The 21576-nt window shown below is 34.4% G+C and overlaps 1 protein-coding gene across 9 annotated transcripts in view; it reads right to left on the bottom strand.

Annotated features, from left to right (window-relative positions):
• The window catches only part of ULK4 (unc-51 like kinase 4), a 214300-nt gene that overhangs the window by 99440 nt on the left and 93284 nt on the right, over window positions 1-21576 (bottom strand). For 8 of the 9 annotated variants that reach the window (XR_014849839.1, XM_085051341.1, XM_085051343.1 and 5 more), the window contains 2 exons: window positions 21237-21329; window positions 11191-11239 (listed from right to left, as the gene is read on the bottom strand). Coding sequence is in view for 7 of the 9 variants with exons in the window: in XM_085051341.1 (XP_084907467.1) it covers window positions 11191-11239; window positions 21237-21329 (142 nt within the window). In the remaining 2 variants the exon portion in view is untranslated. The remainder of the gene's footprint in view (window positions 1-11190; window positions 11240-21236; window positions 21330-21576) is intronic. The other variant, XR_014849840.1, reaches the window with a different exon arrangement.

Here is a 21576-nt window from a genome sequence, read left to right as displayed (position 1 = left end):
AAATATTTTTTCTAAGTGGGAAAATTGTCTAATTATAATGACTGAGTGATGCTTTGATGTAATAAGAATCCTGCAAAAGTGTCCTACCTTAAACACTGAGAACTCTGAAACCTGTTCATAAACACAGAATCTGGGTAAATACTAATTCTTAAAGAACTTAAACAATGTCTAAAGTTCTTTCTAAATCCCCCAAATTATTGTTCATTTTTAGCTCCTGTGTATTAATACCAACATAGTCACAGTCAGCCAAATAAACAGCACAGCCTGAAAATAAACCTCATAACTCAGAGCTGCATATTTTTAATTTGCTAATTTCTCTAAGAAACAACTTGCTTCAGAAAACAAGTCAATCTGTTTAAGTCATAAAAATTAAACTCGTTTCTCATGCAAAAATGGGAGTTGTAAAACAAATTTCTACAGCTAGGAACTAAAACTTTCCAATACAGAAAGGGTCCCATACATTCATTTTTAGTATATAAAGCAGAACGTGACTCAGTTCAAATAGGTCTACCTACCCTAACAACATATCTAAAACACTTGACAACAGAAGAACCCCTACAAGACAGGTATACTGAACATTTTCCTCAGCCTCTAGGAATTCACAGCCCAAGGACTTTGTGCCAGAAGCATATTTTTTTAAGACAATAGCTCTCAATGGATTTTTCTTCCATTGATTTGTCAAGTCTGTTTTTTAATTCAAGTAAACGGAGGATGTCACGGAGCAGAGCTGAGAGCTGAATATAACCCTACAGGACACAGTGTCACCTTTTGTCAATTTTTAAGATTCCCAACTGCAAGTTTTCTGTAGTTCTTATAACACAGATCTTATGTGAGTAGAGACAGAGAGCAGCAATGTTGTTCCCTATTCACCTGACTATGCTATAGATATGTAAACATCACACCTTACCTCAACCACCACCTTCCTGATTAAAGCATACAGAAGAATAATCTCTTTCACAGGGGCCATTCCAGACCTTTGACCACCTTTGTCTCTTTTCTTTACACTATTTGCAGTTCTGTTGTAAATGTTTTGAGATGAGGAACCCAAAATCCACACATGAAGTAACTTGCACAACGTTTTTCTGCCTACCACTGCAGTACTTCCTCTTACAATGTGTAACATTCAGTCTATTTTCCAGACCAGGACAAAGGATTAAACAGATGTTTTTATTAGACTGTGTTTTTATCTAACCACAATATCTCATTCCTGAGTGCTAATGGCAACACATCCTGCATCACTTCATATGTAGAGCTGTGACTGTAGACAGCAGTCTCACGTTCTGCAATACTTCAGAACACATAGCGGTTTCATGGCTGCTTTGAAAATGGTGCAAATTAAACTGAAAGTGAATAGTATTAGGTGTAAAAAAAACTTGAGAGGATTTTAATTACATGAATAATCACAAGATCCTGAAGGTTATGCACAAAACTTCTATCAAAAAAGGCTCAAATCAAGTGTGATGAAAGAATATGTGAATGCTGAACAGCTTTATGACTACAAAAAAAAAAAAAAATCCCAAACCAAAACCAACCCAACCAAATACTGTTGAAGAGCGGGAAAATCTTGATTCAGAAACTCCACACTGTGAACTTTGTAAGTTCTTAAAAGGCTGTGTTTGCAGAAAAACTGATAGGGAGACAACATGAGCACCAATTATGTTTCTATCCAAGCCTTAGGGCTGTCTGTGGTGATGGTCAGTCCAGACCTCTTACTCCTGCTGCTGGTGAAATCCATCATCAAGGAACATAAGCTCAGTACCCTTCTGCCTTAAGTTCCCAAGACTGACAGACTGATCTGTCATCTAAAATGAAATTCCTGATAAAACGTTCAGTGACCATGGAAAAAGATTATAAACTCTTCCTTCACACTGAACTGGGGGAACAGTAACAGTATCATTCCTGATAGAAGGGGATAGACAGGACAAAGTGCTATAAAATTAAGTACTGAAGAAATTGTATTAAAGTCTTCTATCAATATAAAGTGACAAATAAAAGAAAGATTATTTCCCTATCAGGGCAAAAGTTCATGTCTTTTCTACATTTTTAGAAGTTTGGGGTTATTTTACACACGATTCTTCACCTAAATACTATAAAAGTCTTCTTGCAACATATTTCGAATATTCTACAAATCTTACCTGTCATAAAGCTCATGGAGTTAAAAAGAAATGTCCTAGTTAACATTTAAGTAAACTTCTTTTCCTAGAAATAAAATCCAATAGCATCAGCTTTATCTATCATGTGGAAAGCTGAAGTTAGCATGTTCCCTTAAAGGTCAGAGCTGCACTGTTTGCAAGTAAAAATATAATCATTAGGAAAAATTCTCCACAATGATATTAAAACTACCAAATCACAAAATTTTTAAAAAAACCCTGTTTAGAACACAGTAAAAAACCACAAGACTCATATTTCAAGTAACCTTGCATAAATGTCCGAGTGTCTTGAGAGACAAAACAAGTTGGCAGAAACACTCAGTGACTTTTTACACCCATCCATTCAGCCCTGACCTACAGTCTGCCTTGGATTTGGTTCATAAAATACCACCCTCATGCAGTATAAAATGTAGGTGGCTTGGGAGTGGAGCCAAGCTAGCTGAATAAGCGTTGCCACTTCAGTCCATCTACTTTGCTTACTTAAAGGTCTAAGCATACAAGTTATTAGGAAGCTGGAAAAAGATGAAGAGCTCAGAAACCCAAACTCACCTGAAAGACTGCTGACTTGGATCCTAGTCTAGAAGAGTTAAGATATCTAACTACAGACAGGGCTCAGCATATGGTGGCTACCATGCTAGGAGATAACCTGTGGGGCAATTTTTGTTCAGTTGGTTGTTTTTTGGGGAGATGGACTGGATTGGGACAATCAAATCACAGAATAGCATATGGTTGAAGGCACCTCTGGAGCTCTCCAGTCTAGCTGGCTGCTCGGCTCGGGGCTGCATAGAGTCTCCAAGCATGGACATGCTACAACCTCTCTCATCTCATTCCAGTGTTTGACCACCCTCCCCACAGCAAGAAGTTTCTTTCTATATCAAGCTGGAATTTACCATCTTCCAGCTTGCATTCATCCTGTTGTCCCTCCATGGTCCACTGCTGCGACAAGTCTGGCTTCATCTTCTCTTCATCTTGTCCCATGAGGTAGCTACAGGCAGGAAAAAGATCTCCCCAAGACTTCTTTGCAAATGTCATATGAAACTTGTTCTTTCAGCCTTTCCAGGTATGCCATGTGCTCCAGACCCCCTGCTCATGATGGTGGGCTTGCTCCAAGATGTCAACAGTTCAGGGTAAGTACTATTACATCTTTTACAATATATTTTAATTTTTTTCTCTGAACACAGTATTTGAACATACTATGTATTCCAAAGAATTTTAGCCTTCCAAGAAAAACTAACTTTGATGAGTTGTTCAGAATAACCACTATTACAGCATTTGTAATTGGAGGGGTTTAAGGGAATTGCCAACTACCAGCATCCAGCAAGGTTCAAAGGACAACAGGCAATCCTCTAAATACAGGACAAACCTAGGGGATTTTGAGCAACAGCCAAGGGCCAGCACACAGTAGCAAGCAGATGCCCTACCCTTTGCAGGTGCAGAGACCTTTACAACAACTGTTGGATCTGAAGGAAATCCCTGAAGGGATCATTCTGTACTTCATACCATAACACTGGATAAATATTGGGGTTACAGTTACTCATTAATTGCTTCAAACAGAGCTTAAAGTGCATCATCACCATGCATCCCTGCAGCACCCTATTTGTCCCAACCAATAGAAGATGCAAAAACACCAGAGACCTCCAGCTGGGTTCTATATCACTCTGGAGCAACACTCTGAAATGTTCTTGGGATGGTCAGAGCAGCGATGTGATAAATACATGGATCTGCCATGCCACGCACAACAATGATTGTTACTTAGCAACAGCTTTTTCTTTTAAATTGTGAATATATTTTCTTTCAAAAGACAACTTGTAAGACATTATACCATCAAACACAAAATAATTATCCACTCCGGACTACTGTAGAAACATTTCTTAAAAAACCCACCTTCACAAAACCAGTATGTTTGCCTGCTTATTGAAGATGAGCAGTATATAACATGAAGAGTGAGATCAAAGAAATGGAAAACAGTCACAACATCATAAAACTTAGAAATGTGTTCTAGTATCAGCAGTAATCATGGTCACTATTTTTGCAAAGCACAGATACTTATGCACTTTGCTACTTGCTTGTGATTTTCTATCCAGTATGTTACAGCTAGCTTTAAAATCTTGCTACAGTCTTTTAGATTTGTATTTATTATCTGTACCATTTTCAACTTTAAGACAGAATAAATAAATAAGTGCTAACAAACACATAAGAATATTGTTTATACATGAGTTTTCTTATGTCCTTTAGCACTGCCTATAAAATAGAAAAAAAATAGCTAGGTAGCATACACACTAAAATATTAGTGTCTAGCATTAGAAAGCAATTCCTTTAAGATGTAAATAGCTGGATTTCCTTCCTTTACAAGAACATAATGTTGTCACAAATGCTGTGGACTCAATTTTTCTCTCAGAAATGGAGCTACAGGTGATTTTGTAAATATTTTATTCCCTCCCCTAACAGAAGCACTGGTTCAAAGTAATTTTCCAGATAATGAAGAGACCAATAGAAGGATATGCTTTAGCAATACTTTTTTAAAATGCATTTTATTATGAAAAATATCAATTTATACTATTAAAGTTATTTAAAGCCTGGTTCTGCTTCCTCTCACACGTTTTCCTTCTCCATCAGCAATCCTACTGTGGATAGATCTACACAGACATACAATCATAAAACAGGCTGCCCATATTTACTTAGAATTTATACAGTGCTTCTCATAACAAAATCTGAATACCTTCTAAATATTAACAAATTCACCTTCCCTATGTCCCTGTGTGATGTACATTTATAGTTTAGACATTACCTTACCATAAGAAAAATCCCTGAAGAATTATGTTTGCATAAGGTCCAGTTGGGACCTTAAACAAGCTTAGCTTCAGAATGATGAACACCAATTTCTGATAGTTTTCTAAGAGTAAAGGTGTTCATTGGACACCCAAAGGACAGAAGCATAATAAGCACATGTGAAAAAGAAGGCTTAAACAATTTTCCCAGGGTCAAAAATAAATGTGGATCACCAGCAGGAACAGGAAGCAGTTCTCTCAATTCTCTCAACTAGTCTGCCAAAACGCTCATTCTTCATCCCACAAAACATGTACTTCAAGTTTTCAGTTTTTTCATTAAACTATTCTAAAATTCTGTTATTTGTAACAAAAAGAACATTTAACTACTTCAAAAAGAAAGCTGAATTAAAGACAGTCAAAATTATTTGACTCAAGCAAGTCTACAAGAAAGGCTGAAAATCAGCTATTAATACCATTCAAGAAAACCCAATATCAAACCCCTAATAACAATAATTTTCTCAATGTGATGGAGGGAAAGTAAATAATTCCACCTCTGTTTAAAGCTGGCAGCATTGGCTCAGAGTTAGGTGGAGACATTTTCATGATTGCAGCCACACTGCAGCACAGACAACTGTTAAGCTCTGTGGTTGCAATAGTTTTATTGTCATCCGTTAAGAACATGATAGTTACACATGAATAAAACAAAAGTGTTAAGAACTCATTCTGTGTACAGTGTTAATAGTTGCAGAGATCAGTTGACCATAGTGGATTAACAACCCAAGTCAGCACTTCTCACACATTTATATGTAAAAACACTTCCCAAGAAACTCCTGACTAAAAGATCATGAGAACAAAACAAACAAACAACAACAACAACAACAAAAAAACGCCAACCAACCAACCAAACATTCTGTTTCTGAAACTAGAACTTTCTATTAGCAGGACTCTACTTCTGCTAAAAAATTCTCAAGAGAGTTCTACTTAGATATGTTTATTTCGAGAAGTACATTCTGATGTGCAGGCTTATCCCTTTTAAGTATACTCGATTTTCAGGTCAGCAATTTAAAAGAGATAAATAGTCTCAGGAATCTCAAACTAAAAGTGCTCAAGCAAGTTAATAGGGTAATGAAAAATCCTAACATTTCTACCAGAGGAGCCATATTTTATTCCTGGAAAATTGGAAATTAACATACTGTACCCTACTGCCTTTTACAGTGTCTTCTTTGGTCTGTAGAAACATTCCTATTAATTTGATTTAGTGTTAAAAAGAGAATAAATGTAATACCTTACTGAATGTAGACCCAAGACTTCAATGCATTAGTAAGAAATTTCTCAGTTTGGAAGAGATTTAAACCATTCTCATGGTTAAAGTGTTCTACTCATAGTAAATTTTACATTTGCATTACATTTATCTTTTTTAAATGGTATCTCATAATTTTTTCTCATTCCAAATATATAAATTTTAAGATAGTCCAACACTTTTTCACATGTGTTTCTCCTAAACCCATCTTTGGATATTAAATGTCTTTCAAAACAAGCAATTATTTTGCTTTATAAACTACCCATTAAAATAGGATTTTGTCATTTGCACTTTCAGAAATCCTCATAGATTACATTCCTAATCTGTTACAGCAGTTTTACACACACTGCCCCAGCCTACAGTTTGACTATAAGATATAGTAGATTTGAGGAAATACGCATACTTCACAGAAAGAAAAATATAAAGACATTCATTATGGATACATTTAAGGTTTCTAACCGTAACTAATGTCCATCCTGTAGAAGCCATAAAAATTCCTCTTGCAATCTATTTTCAGATACCTTACAAATGCAGGTTTTCCTTAACAGCAGTAATAAACAGCTGAAATACACCAAAAGGAGTCATTGCATTGAACGTTTTTGTAACAGCATTGAATACACAGAGAGGAAAAGGAATACCACACACAAAGGTATTAAAATAAATACTTTTACCTGTTTTTTAGGACACATGTAGACTAAGCATACCCAGATAACTTTGTGTTGATTTTTCTAATAGAGCTCTGATTCTAAATAAAGGATTGAGTATGCCCACAGACTGGAGCAAGATGTCCAGAGCAATCAATCAACATCAATCTTCTCATGCATGCGCAAAGCTGAAAGAGGGACTTTAAGTCAAAGCTCATTTACAGCATAGAAGACCAAGGGCCCATTCACACTAAATGCTAGAGCTTATATTATTGGCCAAATTTACTATCCTAATTTTTCCCAGCAGATGAACTCAGCAGCATAAACTTGTACTCTTTACAGAATGTAAGAGAGTCTCCTTGTCTATTGCTTCAAGTACTCATCCTGGCCTACATGTACTTGCAAGAGTTAGAAACATGCTCCCCATTCTTTCAGACAGCCAACAAGGTGTGCACCATGCTGGACTAGGAGGTGTTTTGTTTAACAGACACAAGTAATCTAATGCTTCAAATGCTGCAATAACCTCTGATCATCTATACTTATCATTCATGTGGCTGCTAGACAGAAAAATGTCCACCTCTTCCCTCAAATGATATATGACTGTAATCTCTCACTAAAAAATAGAAACCAAGCAAAAGAGGAACGATGAGGCTCTTCTTGTTCCTCTCCAGTGTTCTTTTTCTCCATTTTTATAGTATTTCCACAGGTAAGACTAGCCAGAAAAAGAGTATTATATTTAAATCATTCTAAGTGGGTGGCTTCATTGCTTTAACTGAATCATAAGAAGTGGCATCTCTGACCCTAAACATTTCCTGTAGCTTTTTTCTCCTAGCAAAATTTGAAATGAAATACAAAATCCAACCATTGCTTCCACTTGGATGCTATACAACTTCTTTCTCACAACTTTTTTTTTTTATTGAAGTACTTTGGTTAGAATTATTTTTAATTAAAAAAAACCAATCCAACTATACCAAAGCAATGTAGTTATACATGGCTATGTATCCTCTACTTTGACAAAATTTCCACAAAATTGTTAGCTTTCTTGAAAATAAATTGTTACACAAGAAAACTTGAGTGTCTTGTTTCTTCTTTTAGAGTGTATGTTTATCTATTTTTTGTGTAACTGTTATAGTTTTTCTTATAATTATGCTTAGCTCATATTTTCTCCCTAAGTGATAAATGCAATATTGAACTCTATTTTCAACTGCAACTACAACTAAGTGAGCAAAGCACACCTTCTAAAAGGATCAGTGACTGTCACCATAACAATGATTTTGAAGCACATTTTGAGCATTCAAGCACAGGTTGACTGCAGTCTATCAAAAACATGAGCAGTATACGATCCTTTAGTTTAAAACGTCCAATACAGTCATCCCAAAATACACAGGGACAGTATAAAATTTCAAGCCTATACACAACTAGGAAAAATAAAAATATATGAACAGGACTTCAAAGAGAAATCTATTTTGTATTTTCATAGTAAGAGCTTTCCACTGTATTTGAAGGAAAATAAATTAAAATATATAATTTTAAAATTAATTTTAATTATTTCACAAATATAAAGAGAATATGTGAATTTCCTTGTGTTAAGGATAGAATGACAGTATAAATAAAACCATTGAATCTAAATCTTAAAAATACACTGTGCAGTTTAGACATGAAGACACTATCTACTACTGGTTGATCATATTTAATATTATGATATAATTTTTAAATACAATAACATTCAATCTTACTATAAAGTAATTTTTATTGAAAGAATATGCCTTTAAACTTTAACTAGCTATTAAAATACAGAACTTTGCAAAAAAAATTTACAGCAAAACCTGATGTCTGTGATTATATGCTGGTGTGACTAAAAGCTACACCAGAGATTTTTAATAGGATAAGCACACAATTGACTACTGAGGTTTAAAAACAGGATAGCACTGAGCTCCTAATCACAAGCATCATTAGCTTTAGTTTTAAAACTTAGCAGCAGAAAAATAGAATTTCACCAACTACACAGAATTTCTTTTCTGTGCAACAGCTTACATTCAAGTAACCCTAAAGGAAGACCAGGCAGTATTTATGATGTTACCCTTTTAGAAAGTAACATAACACAGAAAATAACGTTCATGTCAACATCATTACTTGCTATTCAGCAAAATCTTGGTAGCAACCTAAAATATATGTAGCCATAATTTACAAATATGGCAGTAGAACTCTTCCAAGTCCTTTATCAACCTAATTTCAGTATTATAACATAATAATCAAAACCAGTATTTTGTATATCATAAACTGATACTGCAGACAGATGACAGGATTGACATAGCAAAATATATTAGAAACAGCATACTAAGGATGTAGCAGTAAAAGGCAGCAAGAAAGTAAAACATGAAATATATCCCACAGTAACTTTTCCTGCTATAATCCCTTCTTCATCAACAGCAGCCTCTCAACCTTATATCAACCCAACTTTTGACATTATTTACATAATCATGGAATTTGGCTCATTACATTTAATCTTGCTACCAAGGGGAGTTTGCACCTTTTAATTTTTTCACATTGTGCTGTCAGCTTTACTTCTGCTTTTCAATCCCTTACTGTCCTGAAAATACTCATAAATTGTCAGCATGTCTCCATTTTTCCACTGATGCACATCACTACATTTTCACTGACCACACTGGACATTTTTGCAAGATCAATGTCTATGCATATTGCAGTCATACCTTCATATTGCTTTGCAGGGCTACTTATAATCTATGAAACTACTAGCACCAGGATCTGGGCTCATGGTACTGATGAAATTAATTTTCATTCAGGTGTGACATGAAATTCACCTCTGAAGTTCTGCAACGAAGAACTGTATTCCGCTTTTTCACATACTCACAAAGCACACCATTAATGTGCATTTCCCAAATGCAACTAAGTGTTGAGAGATAAATGAGTGCTGCGGGTTTCCAGGGGAACTGGAACTCTATTTAAAGCCTCTTACTAATCAGATCAATGACTAAAACCTAGTTCAGGTGAACGTAAGTAATAGCTATTCTCTTAGAACAACTTTTCAGGTAGACAGGAACAGATTTTTTCACTGATTCAGTTCTTTTTGCTTGGCAACTATAACATTTACAAAATCGCAGTCATAAATGACATGAAAGTATGCTTTTCCTATGCTTTGGTTGAATTCAGAGATCTAACTGGTCCAGAGAGATGACAGAGGATAAAAAAATTGCCAAATCTTAGTGTTACTGCTTAGATCACAACATAGGGTTGTGTGCAGTGTAAGAGGTAGTTTAACTCTACACTGATGAGCAGCAAAAACCAGTCATATTAAAACTTATTTCTTGTGAACTGCTCAGTATCTGCAAGCCATTGCGTCCTTGCTACTGCACTATCTAGATTAAAGCTAGTACATTCAATCCCACTTGGATTGTAGCACAACCTTGAAACAAAGACAGCTCCTGGAGATACTTTCCAATTTTGAGCTCACAGTATTTCCCTTCAGAGTCTAACAGAGTCAATGTTCTGTCAGCTTCATTTCAGGAAAAAATATGAACTATACTTAACGATACATAGAAAATACACATTGGACATTACATCTTGGCATAGAAATTGTTAAGTACCAGCACACTTACAAGACAGGACACCTACCTGATACAAATTTATGAACATAGAAATTTAAGAGATTAATGAGACTGGAATTTAGCAATGAGAAGGCTAATGTAAAGGCACAGTACTGAGCTTCCAAACTAGTGAAGAAGAAATCTTCTAATGAAGAAGATTTCTCTTCTTCGTTAATATATTCATTTTCCAAAATTTCAGAGAAACAAAACCATCCACAGTTTTCATGACCTTTAGGCAGAATCCTATTTATAGATGGAAGTTCCACATGTGACTATCCAAATTAATATCCTTGATATTTTATATTGAAAGAAATTCTAAAAGCAAATAGTGGGATTTGTGAGTACCATGCTTACAGTATCAAATTTGTATTTGATACTATTAAATAAAATGCAACTTCCTCAGCATTTCTTGTATGGATTGGGTAAATATATAGTTCTAATTAACAATCAAGCTTATTGACTCTATTTTTCAGGGTGTTTTTTGATTCAAAAGAGAAAAAAGTACTTAAACTTCTGATACAGGTGGACTACTTGGTGAGAACGTCTTAAATGTCTGCATGCACTAGATTCTTTTGTTTTGTTAGACTGTTCCATTTGATTTTAACAACATCTTATTATTTTATCAACATGCCTAAAGAAACTTACTAGTTTGACATGATTTGGGAGATATGATATCTATCTATTATTATATATACACATATATATATTAAAAATTATTCTTACCAAGATGACTTGGAAAAGAACTGGAAAAAGATGGATTTCTTCTATGAGGCTGTAAAAAGACATTTTAAGATTTATTTAAAAACAGAGGAAGTGAATTCTTATTTAACACACTAAACTAACAACAGGAATAGAGTAGTAGAATAGCTGTTGCCAAGATTCATGACCCAGAACCTTAGCCTTTGACTAGTTCTCAACAAAAATTAGTTCCATTTCAGATATGAATTAGAAACAGCAATGTTATACTGCTTTGGAAATTACTTCTAGGTGTGCTTCACTGATGTGATTCAAGTGAGCAGAAGACTAATTAAGTTAATATTTTTTAATGGCAGAAATTAATAAAAATTTATAAGTATAGGACTACACATATTATGAAACAGAGTGCACCATTAACCATTTCAATTAATAGACTCAGCACACATAATGAAATTACAAATATGCTGTGTTTTTTAAAGCATGCTATGTTAACTAACTTATTGGGTTTAACATATTTATATATGATACTTTTGTCAGTCACTTGACAATGCTGAGCAGTGGTGGACCAAAAAAAGTCAGCTATATTCTCCTGCACTTCAAAATCAGATAAAACCCAGCATATATATGCTCATAGAAAGAATAGTCTCAAAAATCAGTAACACTTTACATTAATGCAGTGTTTTCCATTCTTAGAACACAAAACACTGTATTAGTAAAGCATCCACACTATAATTACATATGAATCACATCATTTATTACTTTTTACTGTATTATATTGTCTAATTGGAAGAATGATTGTCACCTCTTCTTACACATCGCACTAAATGCCTATTCACCAAACATCACAGAGAAGACCAAATTCTGCATTTCAAAAATTTTCTCTTGTGTCACTGTAATGTCACTGAAGTGCTTCATGAAAAGCTGGTAGGTTTAGCTTTATGATACAGCAAAGATAAGACTGCATTAAGAAGCCCATGTAACAAATGCAGAACTCCAATACAAGAGAGCACATCTGGGATCTCAGTGTACAACACACCACAAAGTTGTCTTGCCAGTAGTATCTCAGTTAAAAACAAGTTATATTACATAGTTCTCTGTTAATAAATAGGAGTTATATTTGACTAAAGTAAGTATCTAATTTCATGTCTGAAGCTTTACTGTGTAAAACTCCACACTGGCGTCTGGTACAACAATAATCAGATTAATTCTGTTTGGTAAACTATTTGTTAAAAAGAACTCATATATTCCTAAAATCACACAGTTCCATTTAAGAGTTTTTACTCATGTCCAGTAAAAAAAGAGAAGATGTTACTTTTATGGATAATGTAAACTAAAGTACTAGACTGAACGGAAGCAGCTAAAAGGAATTTCACATTTTCTTCTATGAACTTCATCAAAAAATTCAAAGGGGGCCAGAACAGCCATCCAAAGGTCATAAAATAAATGTTTCATTTAGATTAATGTCACTTGCAAGAGCCCTGTTTTTTTTATATCTGCTGGAACCATGTCTTGTAAAGGAAATACAATAAAGGATGAAAGTCATGCTAAGAGAACAACCATATCTATGATAATTGAGAAATACTTATAAGTAATGCAGGTATATGCATTACATATGAATAATGGTTTATTATTTCATACTGTTTTTCTATTTCTCTGATCCTTGCCTTCACCTAAATGTAATAATTATTCTATGATATATAATCTATATGAGTTCAGGATGGGAATAAGAAGATCTGTTGCATTGTACAGCACTGGCATGTGGACCTAGAGACAAGTAAAACACATCCACTAAACTGTTCAAAACATAATAAAACAGTATCATTTTACGCATCCACATATAGACATTTAACAAAACTAAGTAACAGCCTTGTTCAAACAAATGGGTCCATTTTTTCTTGCATACTGAAATGGTACACCCACCATAAGGAAAATAGTTTAGATAAGGAAAGAAACTCATTATTTCTAAGTTTAGAAGCTTAAATTTAAGGACAATTTCTCTTCTTATTAAGTTGAGGGACATTTTTTTCCATATTCAGTGGAAACAAGTTCCTTTCATAGGTCAGGAGAACATGAAAGTTATTCTCCTCTGGGCCATCTAATAACCCTTAAATAGACAGTTATGGCAGCTTGGACACAGCCAGGTCATAAGAGAGTCCCAGGATTACAGATAGGAAGACTTATTATATTTGAGGTTCATTTCCAGAGCCAAATCTACTAGTTAAATTAAAAGCTTAGTCCATGCCTGAAAAACAGAATTTTGCTGATGTAGATATAACAATACTGAATGTAAAGAAAGTCATTTAAACACCACAGACTCCCAAAAAGAGCAACTACTGTAACAGTAATCATAATGACAAAATGAAGTTTTGCCAGCACAAGCCTACTTATGCTTAGGGCCTACTGGAATTACTTACCCCAGCAAAAGCTGCTCCCTTTGCTACATAAGCAGCATTTAAACTGTGAACACATTAGCAGTAAAATATAATCAAATAGCAAGAATAGCTAAGCAATCCTAGTTTAGACAAAACCTAGAAAAATGCTTTTGTGGTAGAGGGAAAATTATGAAACAATTGTTTTCAAACACTGCAAGCAGCCTCGATTGTTACAGCATTACAAAGTCAGCTACACTTTCTGCTGAGATAAGCTAAGACAAAACTAGAACCAATAGATTTGTTCTTAAAGGTCACCTGCAAACCTTTATGACTGAAACAAGAAATAGCTGCAGAAAATTATCCACATAACTTAGCTAAAGCATAAAGTCACATCAAGCATTGCATTAAGACAAAGCTTAGAGCTGATTTATCCCAACTTTGTATATATGTGCTCAAGAGAGAGAGTGACATTATCACACTCTTCATTGCTGTCTTACGTGGTTTTAAAAAGGAATTGTCTTAAAGCCTGTGAAATGGGAGTTTAGCTATGGAATTTATTACATAGAGTGTTCATATTCTAATCCATAAGTATTTTGGTTTTTCATAGACTGTTATATAATTTGTATTAAATTAGGTCCTACCCTGTTTGGAAAACATACAGAATCAACATGATATACATACACAAATCATAACACTGAATAACCATACTAAATAGTTCCATCTCATCTAAATCTATATATAAATAAACAGTGCTGGCTCAAAATCATCAGTCATTTGGTACAACAATAATCAGATTAATTCTGTTTGGTAAACTATTTGTTAAAAAGAACTCATATATTCCTAAAATCACACAGTTCCATTTAAGAATGCCTTTTACTGAAAGCCTTGCTATCAGTACAATCTGAATTTTTAATATACTAACAATTTTCAGAATGAGATTGTGCCTCCAATTTTGCTTTACAACAACATTGAAGATCTGTTTTTCTAATAGATCCCACTTTCTTGCAAAATGAAAACCTACTGCAGGACACTGAACATAAAAGGCTATTTTTTACAGGAGTGATACCTTAAAAATTTGAAAGACAAAAAATGTGATGTTATCAGATCAATGCTTCAGAGAAAAGTTGGATGGAAGGGTATGAAAATGGATATGGATATCACATATATTCTAAGCTGAACAAATGAGTAGAAATTATTCTGAAGAATAGAACTGGTGAACATGCACATAGCAAGAATTAAGACATTCATTTCAAAAGGATGAAATGCCAAATCCTTGACAGAATTTTTGAACCCTGCTAAGGGCTCTTAAAAAAATAGGCATGACTGTTCAGATTGCAAAGGTACAACAAAAGGAGACAATATGCTAGAAATTTATGAAGTAGTGTGCTTCTTTTTCACTGTATGATGATGGCATAAAATTAAGAGGCAAGTGATCAGATCAGATGAAGAAATCCAAAGAAAATAGCTGAAGATGGTAAATCTTTATATGCATGTGATTATGTTACAGAGTAACTATGCTGAAAATTATTTGTGAAATATCTTTTTCAAGCCTTATAAATGAAATGAAAATTATTCCTCAAAAGCTACTATCTACAGAACATCTACACCTTCTTACATGGATTCTGAAAAAAACAACCCACAGAAGGCTGACAAAGCCTCCAGAATGTATTCCCACTCACTTGATTCCTTTCTGGTCTTCTCTGGGCACCTACTATTGAACACAAGAGAACAGACTGGGCAGTGGTTTAGATTTGCTTCATGCTGAACAGAGGATTCATGGCAGAAATGAATTCACTCAAATCTGCAGCTCCAGCTGTAGCACCCCAAACACCTGACTCTTCCTCATTTGCTACTTACAATCACAAAGCCAAAAATTCACCATTGAAAGTAAAAAGAACAAAGAATGAATGGTATTTGCTCCTTTTTAATGCTTTATATTGAGAGTACATATTTGAACCTTCCAAGATGACATTTTCAGAAATTCACTTAACAGCAACATCAAATATTTGTCTCACATTTTTACAAGTTAGACATTCAGTAACTGATCAGCAACACAAAAGAGGACACAAAATTACAGGTTTAAGGTTAATAGCTAATTTCTTTACTAAAGGGGAGCTTTTACAAATGTAATGCTAAGGAGTTATGTTTTACATTAAAAATGGTGATTAGCATTACAGTCTGTACATGACTAGACTATGAGCACTCACTTGCAATAATGAACTCTGACCACTGCCTTTGATATTAATTACAATGATGTATGACTTGACAACAGTGCTATTAGCTGACACAAAACTTAACATTTCAAGAGTCTGTATCTGGGCAAGTTTTCCTGCCAGGTATTATTCGATAAAGCAGCATATATGCAAACATTACACCAAAAAATAGCAACAGCAAAGATCATAAAAATTCTCTGCTGTTTTTTATTAGTGTTACTTCTCTAAAAGGAAAATTAAGGTTTTTACAACTCCATTTCCATAGATGTGAAAATAGCATAATCAAAATCAAAATCAGGTTCTAAATCTACATAAAGGTTCCCTAAAGTTCTCATAAAACAGTTTAATCCTCTGGCAATCTCTCTCAATCCATCTGCGTTGTGATTTTCTCACTAATGTTGTACACCTCTAACATGGAATTCTACTACTCAGTTCAGTTGGACTAAGCCCTAAGGCCTACCTGTTATCAGAACTAATCAATTTTATTTTATTCATATTCATTAAAGAAAATAAAACAACACATAAAAACAGAGAAGTAATTTAGAAGCAAATAGATCTACTTTTTAAAGAGAGCATTTCAACCTTAAACCAGGAAATTAAAATGACTAATGAGAAGATCAAAGTCCTTTTAAAGCACTTAATATAAAACCACATGAATCAATTCACAATGAAAGCACTAAAGCACTAGTACTCTAGTATCATGGCAAAGAAACCACAGCAGGAAGACAATCTATGCACAATGCTAACAAATGGTCATGAACGGAATCAAAACTCTAACAATTAAAAGCACCACATTGAACTTCAAGGAGTCTGATTTTGGTTTGGAATTTTTTGGGTGTTTTTTACTGTTTTTTGAAATCAAGTGCAAGGATTTTAGACCCATTCAGAATATATTGAAATGTAACTAAATGCTGATATAGATCATCATCATGTATGAAAAGATGATAAAGTCATTACTAACACCAACTCCACAACTCTAAACTATTTAATGGTCTTCAATAGATAATGCATGGGTACAAAAAGTAGCATAAATGAAGTTTGAAAACTGGACCATTCCTGGATGATTCCAATGACACTACAACAGTTATTTTAATTTAATAATCAAGACAATATGCTTTAATGTACAAGGTTGATCCATCCATCGTCTTCACAGGTACTAGATCTGTGGCATTTAGAAGCAGCAGATTTTTTTGTTGGTGCTCTTTAGCACTTTGCTGTTTCGGTTTCTGATGCCTTTTCCCCTTTCTTAGAGTAGTGACTAATGTTTGACTAGAAAATTTATTTTAAGGACAGGAGGTGAGAAAGGTTGCTTAATTTGGTCCCCTGTCCTTCACCATACATGTAAGAAGGGTGCCTTACCATTAGTTTCTAGTTAAGTGCTTCTCCCTCAGGAAATGACCTTAATGGAATACTGGAATGTGTCCCACTTCCATCATCATTATCTGATGCAATATCTGACATTCCCCCCTCTTCTCTTCTATTACTTTTACTGTCTCCCTTCCTTGCAACCAAAATTGTCTTATTTTAGCAACCCATAAAATTCAGACTCCATCGTTTAGAAGGTTTAGCTTTCAGATACATTAATGTCATCAAATGCTATTAGTTTCTGACTAAAAACAGGCTCAGTAGCTACCTAAGAGAGCACACAGCTACATTTTGTAAGGTTCTCTGGAGGGTCAAAACCCAAGTTAAGAATCACAATCCAGTAAAAGTTTCCTGGAGTAATATGGTATAGAATCTCTAATAATAATCATTTAAGAGCAAAACATTTAAGAGCAGGTAATTGGTCTATCATGTAGGTATAGGTATATCATATTCTTAGTTTTAAGAGAAACTAAGAAATACACATAAATTCCTCCTCTAGAAAGAAACTAGCAATCTGATCATTACAGGCCACAACAAAACAACATAAAAGACTCAAAGCAGGAACCAAAAAACCCTACCCTTTATAGATGATGTCTGACTTACTATCCTTACATATAATCTATACATTAAATTGGTAAACACACAAAAGGACAAGGTACCTATGATACTGTTCTTTCCGAATGCAGAATTTGCATAGTTAAATCAGACCTCATCCTGCTGCAGACATTTACTCCCACTGTGACAAGTTCTATTCCTGCAAAAACTCTTCACATAGGTACAATCCATCAAGAGCAATTAACACAGAGGGGAAAAAAAAGTCTAAGGCAAATTTATGGTAGTCCAGAAATGAATCATTAACTGAAGCTACAAATTTCCTTAGTGTTAGTGATTTCTTTTAAAATCGGCACTCTCAATATAGCTAAATATGAACTCTGCTATTAATTCTCACACTGTTTTTAATGTCCACAATTTTTTTTTCTTTTCACAAAACACTAAAATTTCTTAAGAAGACAAGGCAATAGGTATTTAGGAGAGCAATAAAAGGTTTAAGGCCAGGCTATTTGCTTTGAGCCAAGTATAAAATAGGCAACTGATGGACAAATTCTGTTCAAAGCTCAGATATTCTTCCAATATCTGCTATTTACTTAGTAAACAAACTCTAAGTGAGGTTGTATCAGACAGCAATTGTTGTGTGATGTAAAAGCAGGTACAAAAGAGTACCTGATTCAATTATACTCTAACCCATTCAGGTCAAAACAGACAAAAAACCACTTATCCTTTTCTGAAATTGCATTTCTTCCTGTGGATGCTGATATGATGAGATGTCCAAATACTTAAAGTGTCCACAAAAACACATTAAAGTTGGGGTTTTTTACAGCTACCATCTTACTGAAGAGGGAACTTACATTGGTGAGAAATCTAATTCTGCAGCACACTAATGGGATATCACTAGAGTTTTTCACTGCTAAATTGAAAAGCAATGGAGTGGAAGAGCTCCCACAACAGAGAATGTTAAAAATTACCTCAGCAGTGGAGAAATGGCAAAGATTACAAAATACAAAAGTATTTTCTGTATTCTTACAAAATGCTAATACAGTATGTATTCAAAATACATATTGTAACTACAGTATTTTATCATAAGCTTAAAAAACATCCAAAATATAATTGTATTCAAATACCTGTGTCTATGCCATATATAACAAACAACCTGAAATAGAAAACAGAAATGTCCAAAAATAGGAAAAAGAAGATGAAATGTCTTTCCCCTGTTAGCACAATTTAGCTAATTTTAGTATCAGCTATGGAAAAAAGGAAGCAAAAAAATGTAGTGCATCTGTCTCCTTTCAAGTGCTAAAACAAGAACTGCTCAAATGCAGATGCCTCTATCTTGGAGCACACAGGTGAAAACTGAGCTGATGGCAAGAAGAACAATAAGTGTGAGATGCAGGAAAATTGGTAGAATTAATAAAAAGAGAGCAAGGAAGCGAGAATCTGTTAGGTGAACATGTCTGAGAACAAGCCATCATATGGAACAAACTAAATAAAAACACACTAGTCCTTGTCCTCCTCCCAATTCACTCTTTACTTCAAAATAAGATTATTCATAAATATTTTCCAAATACATTGCAACAGTAAGGTAAATACTAACTTAGTATTTTGTCATTTTACAATCTTTGCTACCACCGCTTTTATTCATTTAAAATTGCAGGAGAAAGCATCCATCCTTGAAAGCCAGGCGTTGTGGATAAAGCGTAAGCTTGAGGAAGCCACAGAGACTCAATGCAGTGGCTCACATCACTCTCATCAGTAGTATAATGCAGTAGAGTTTTTCCACATAGAATAAATTAAATCCCACAGGATTTGTGTCCAGTGTTATTTATTTGCTCCCCATCACAATTTTTGCAGATACTTTCCATCTGTCTAATGAAAGGAGCAAAAGAGCATATGCCTTGAGTAGTTTTGAGCTTCATGAATAGTGATTAATTAGTCATTGAACCAAAAGAGAACCAATTGTGATATAGTGCTCACTACAGAATGTACCTGTTTTCCATTTTGTTCACCAGCAATTTGTATGACTATATTATTCACTTCTCCCATGCTTTTGAAGCATTGGCTACTTCCTGCAAAATTTATTGGGAAGCCAAAGAATAAGGAAAAAGACAAACCAAGGGTATTGCCTAAACTGTGCTCCTTTAGAAATCCAACAAATTTAGAAAGCCAGACAAATAATTTAGTGAAAGTAAAAGAGGACCCATAAAGTGTGTGAGAAACACAACAATTACAGATGTGTTAGAATCTGGAATCAGGTGGCCAGTCCTTAAATAACGGTTCTGGATATATTGGTATTTCAAATGATTAATAGTTCATTGAATATCCACAGCTGGTCATTAATAATATTAAGAAAAGAATTCCTGTCGGATGCCAGATGACCATGAGGATGAGTGTGCATCTACAATCTACCTACATTGAGCATAATGGCAAATATGCCTGATTCCTGAAATAAAGCAAATTCAGTAGGGAAAGTATATATATGGAAAAATATAACCAGCATTCTAGTTACAGAAGTTTTCTCCATAATTCTTAAAGTACTAGAATATCTGTGAGTTAATTCTAAAAATGCAAAGCTGTTCTATTTGCTTCTAGAATATATAAAATTCTACAGTAGCATAAATAGCCTCTTTACAATAAAAATTTTTCTATATAATTCAGAACATTTAAAATCTCAAGCCACCCTATTTCCTGGTTCACTTGTAGTCTACTTAGCATATTAAAGCACCATTCCCAGTAGCATCATAAAAGATTAGAAGAGGATGCTTCATCTTCTGTAATTAAAAGGTGGGAAAACAAATTAAATTTCCTTCCTTATGATTTTTTTTAACTTGTGCTAATTTCAATCAATCAAAGCAAGACAGTACAATGCTCAGCAACCTCTTAGCCACAACACCACAAATAGACAATGGTCAATGACAAGAATAACCACATTTTTGGGGCATATCCAGGAAGACAGAGAGATCCTTCCTTATTACTATCAACTCACACAGTTTAAGTTCTATGACACAATTTTAAATTTTTTTTCTGTCCGTCACAGTCCAAATTTTGGAACAAGAGACATTAAGATACTTCTAAACATAATGAGTCTACCTATACTAAACATTAAAATTCATACTCAGGAACTATAAAAGGTAGATATATTTGCAGGAGAACTGACCAGCTTTCAATGGAATTGACTGGTGTAAATCTTTAACAAACATATCACCTTTGTCCTCGCTACAAATATGTTTAGCTGAACAACAATTTTGATAACGTTTTGGTTTTGGTTTGGAGTTTTAAAAAAATTTTTAAAGATAATTTTAATGCTAAAATTCCTATGATTTTGCCTCTAGTGTTTCATTGGCTAAATCTGCATTAAAATAACCAGGATCCTATAAAAGTGACACAAAAGATGTAAGATTGTGGTCTATAACAAATAATCTCCAATGATTTTTCTAAATCAAAGCGCCAGTCAAAGTAGTACAGAGAGCACTACAGTAGTAATGAGACCTGTTATTGCTAATTCTGAATGGGAAAGCAGAAATCGAAACAGGAAGAACCCAGAGCAACAGAGAATGTGTAGTTATACCACCTCACAGAAGCAGGGCTGCGCTCACTCAGGGCCACCAGCAGTTTCAGAGCATACATTGGCACTGGGTCCGGAGCCACCAGAAGGTGCTCGTACCTGAAAGGCAAGGTGGGAAAGTGGCAGAAACATTGGAGAAAAAAAAGTCAAGAGATACACATCCAAAAAGTTGACATTAAAAATTTATCATTTCCCATTTCCAAACTTTGTAACTACAATGGAAATACTGTTCAAGGCCATTTGAAATTGTACAAAGCAACAAACAAGACTCACTTAGAAACACTATTTTTAAACCAGCATCAGATTAACTTGAAAAGCAGCATTAATAAGAGAACATATTTTTAGA

This window comes from Lichenostomus cassidix, chromosome 2, assembly GCF_008360975.1.
Source record: "Lichenostomus cassidix isolate B80296 chromosome 2, HeHo_3.0, whole genome shotgun sequence".
Classification (NCBI taxonomy): domain Eukaryota; kingdom Metazoa; phylum Chordata; class Aves; order Passeriformes; family Meliphagidae; genus Lichenostomus; species Lichenostomus cassidix.
The sequence above is the reverse complement of the archived record's forward strand: the minus strand, read 5'-3'. Positions and strand labels throughout refer to the sequence as shown.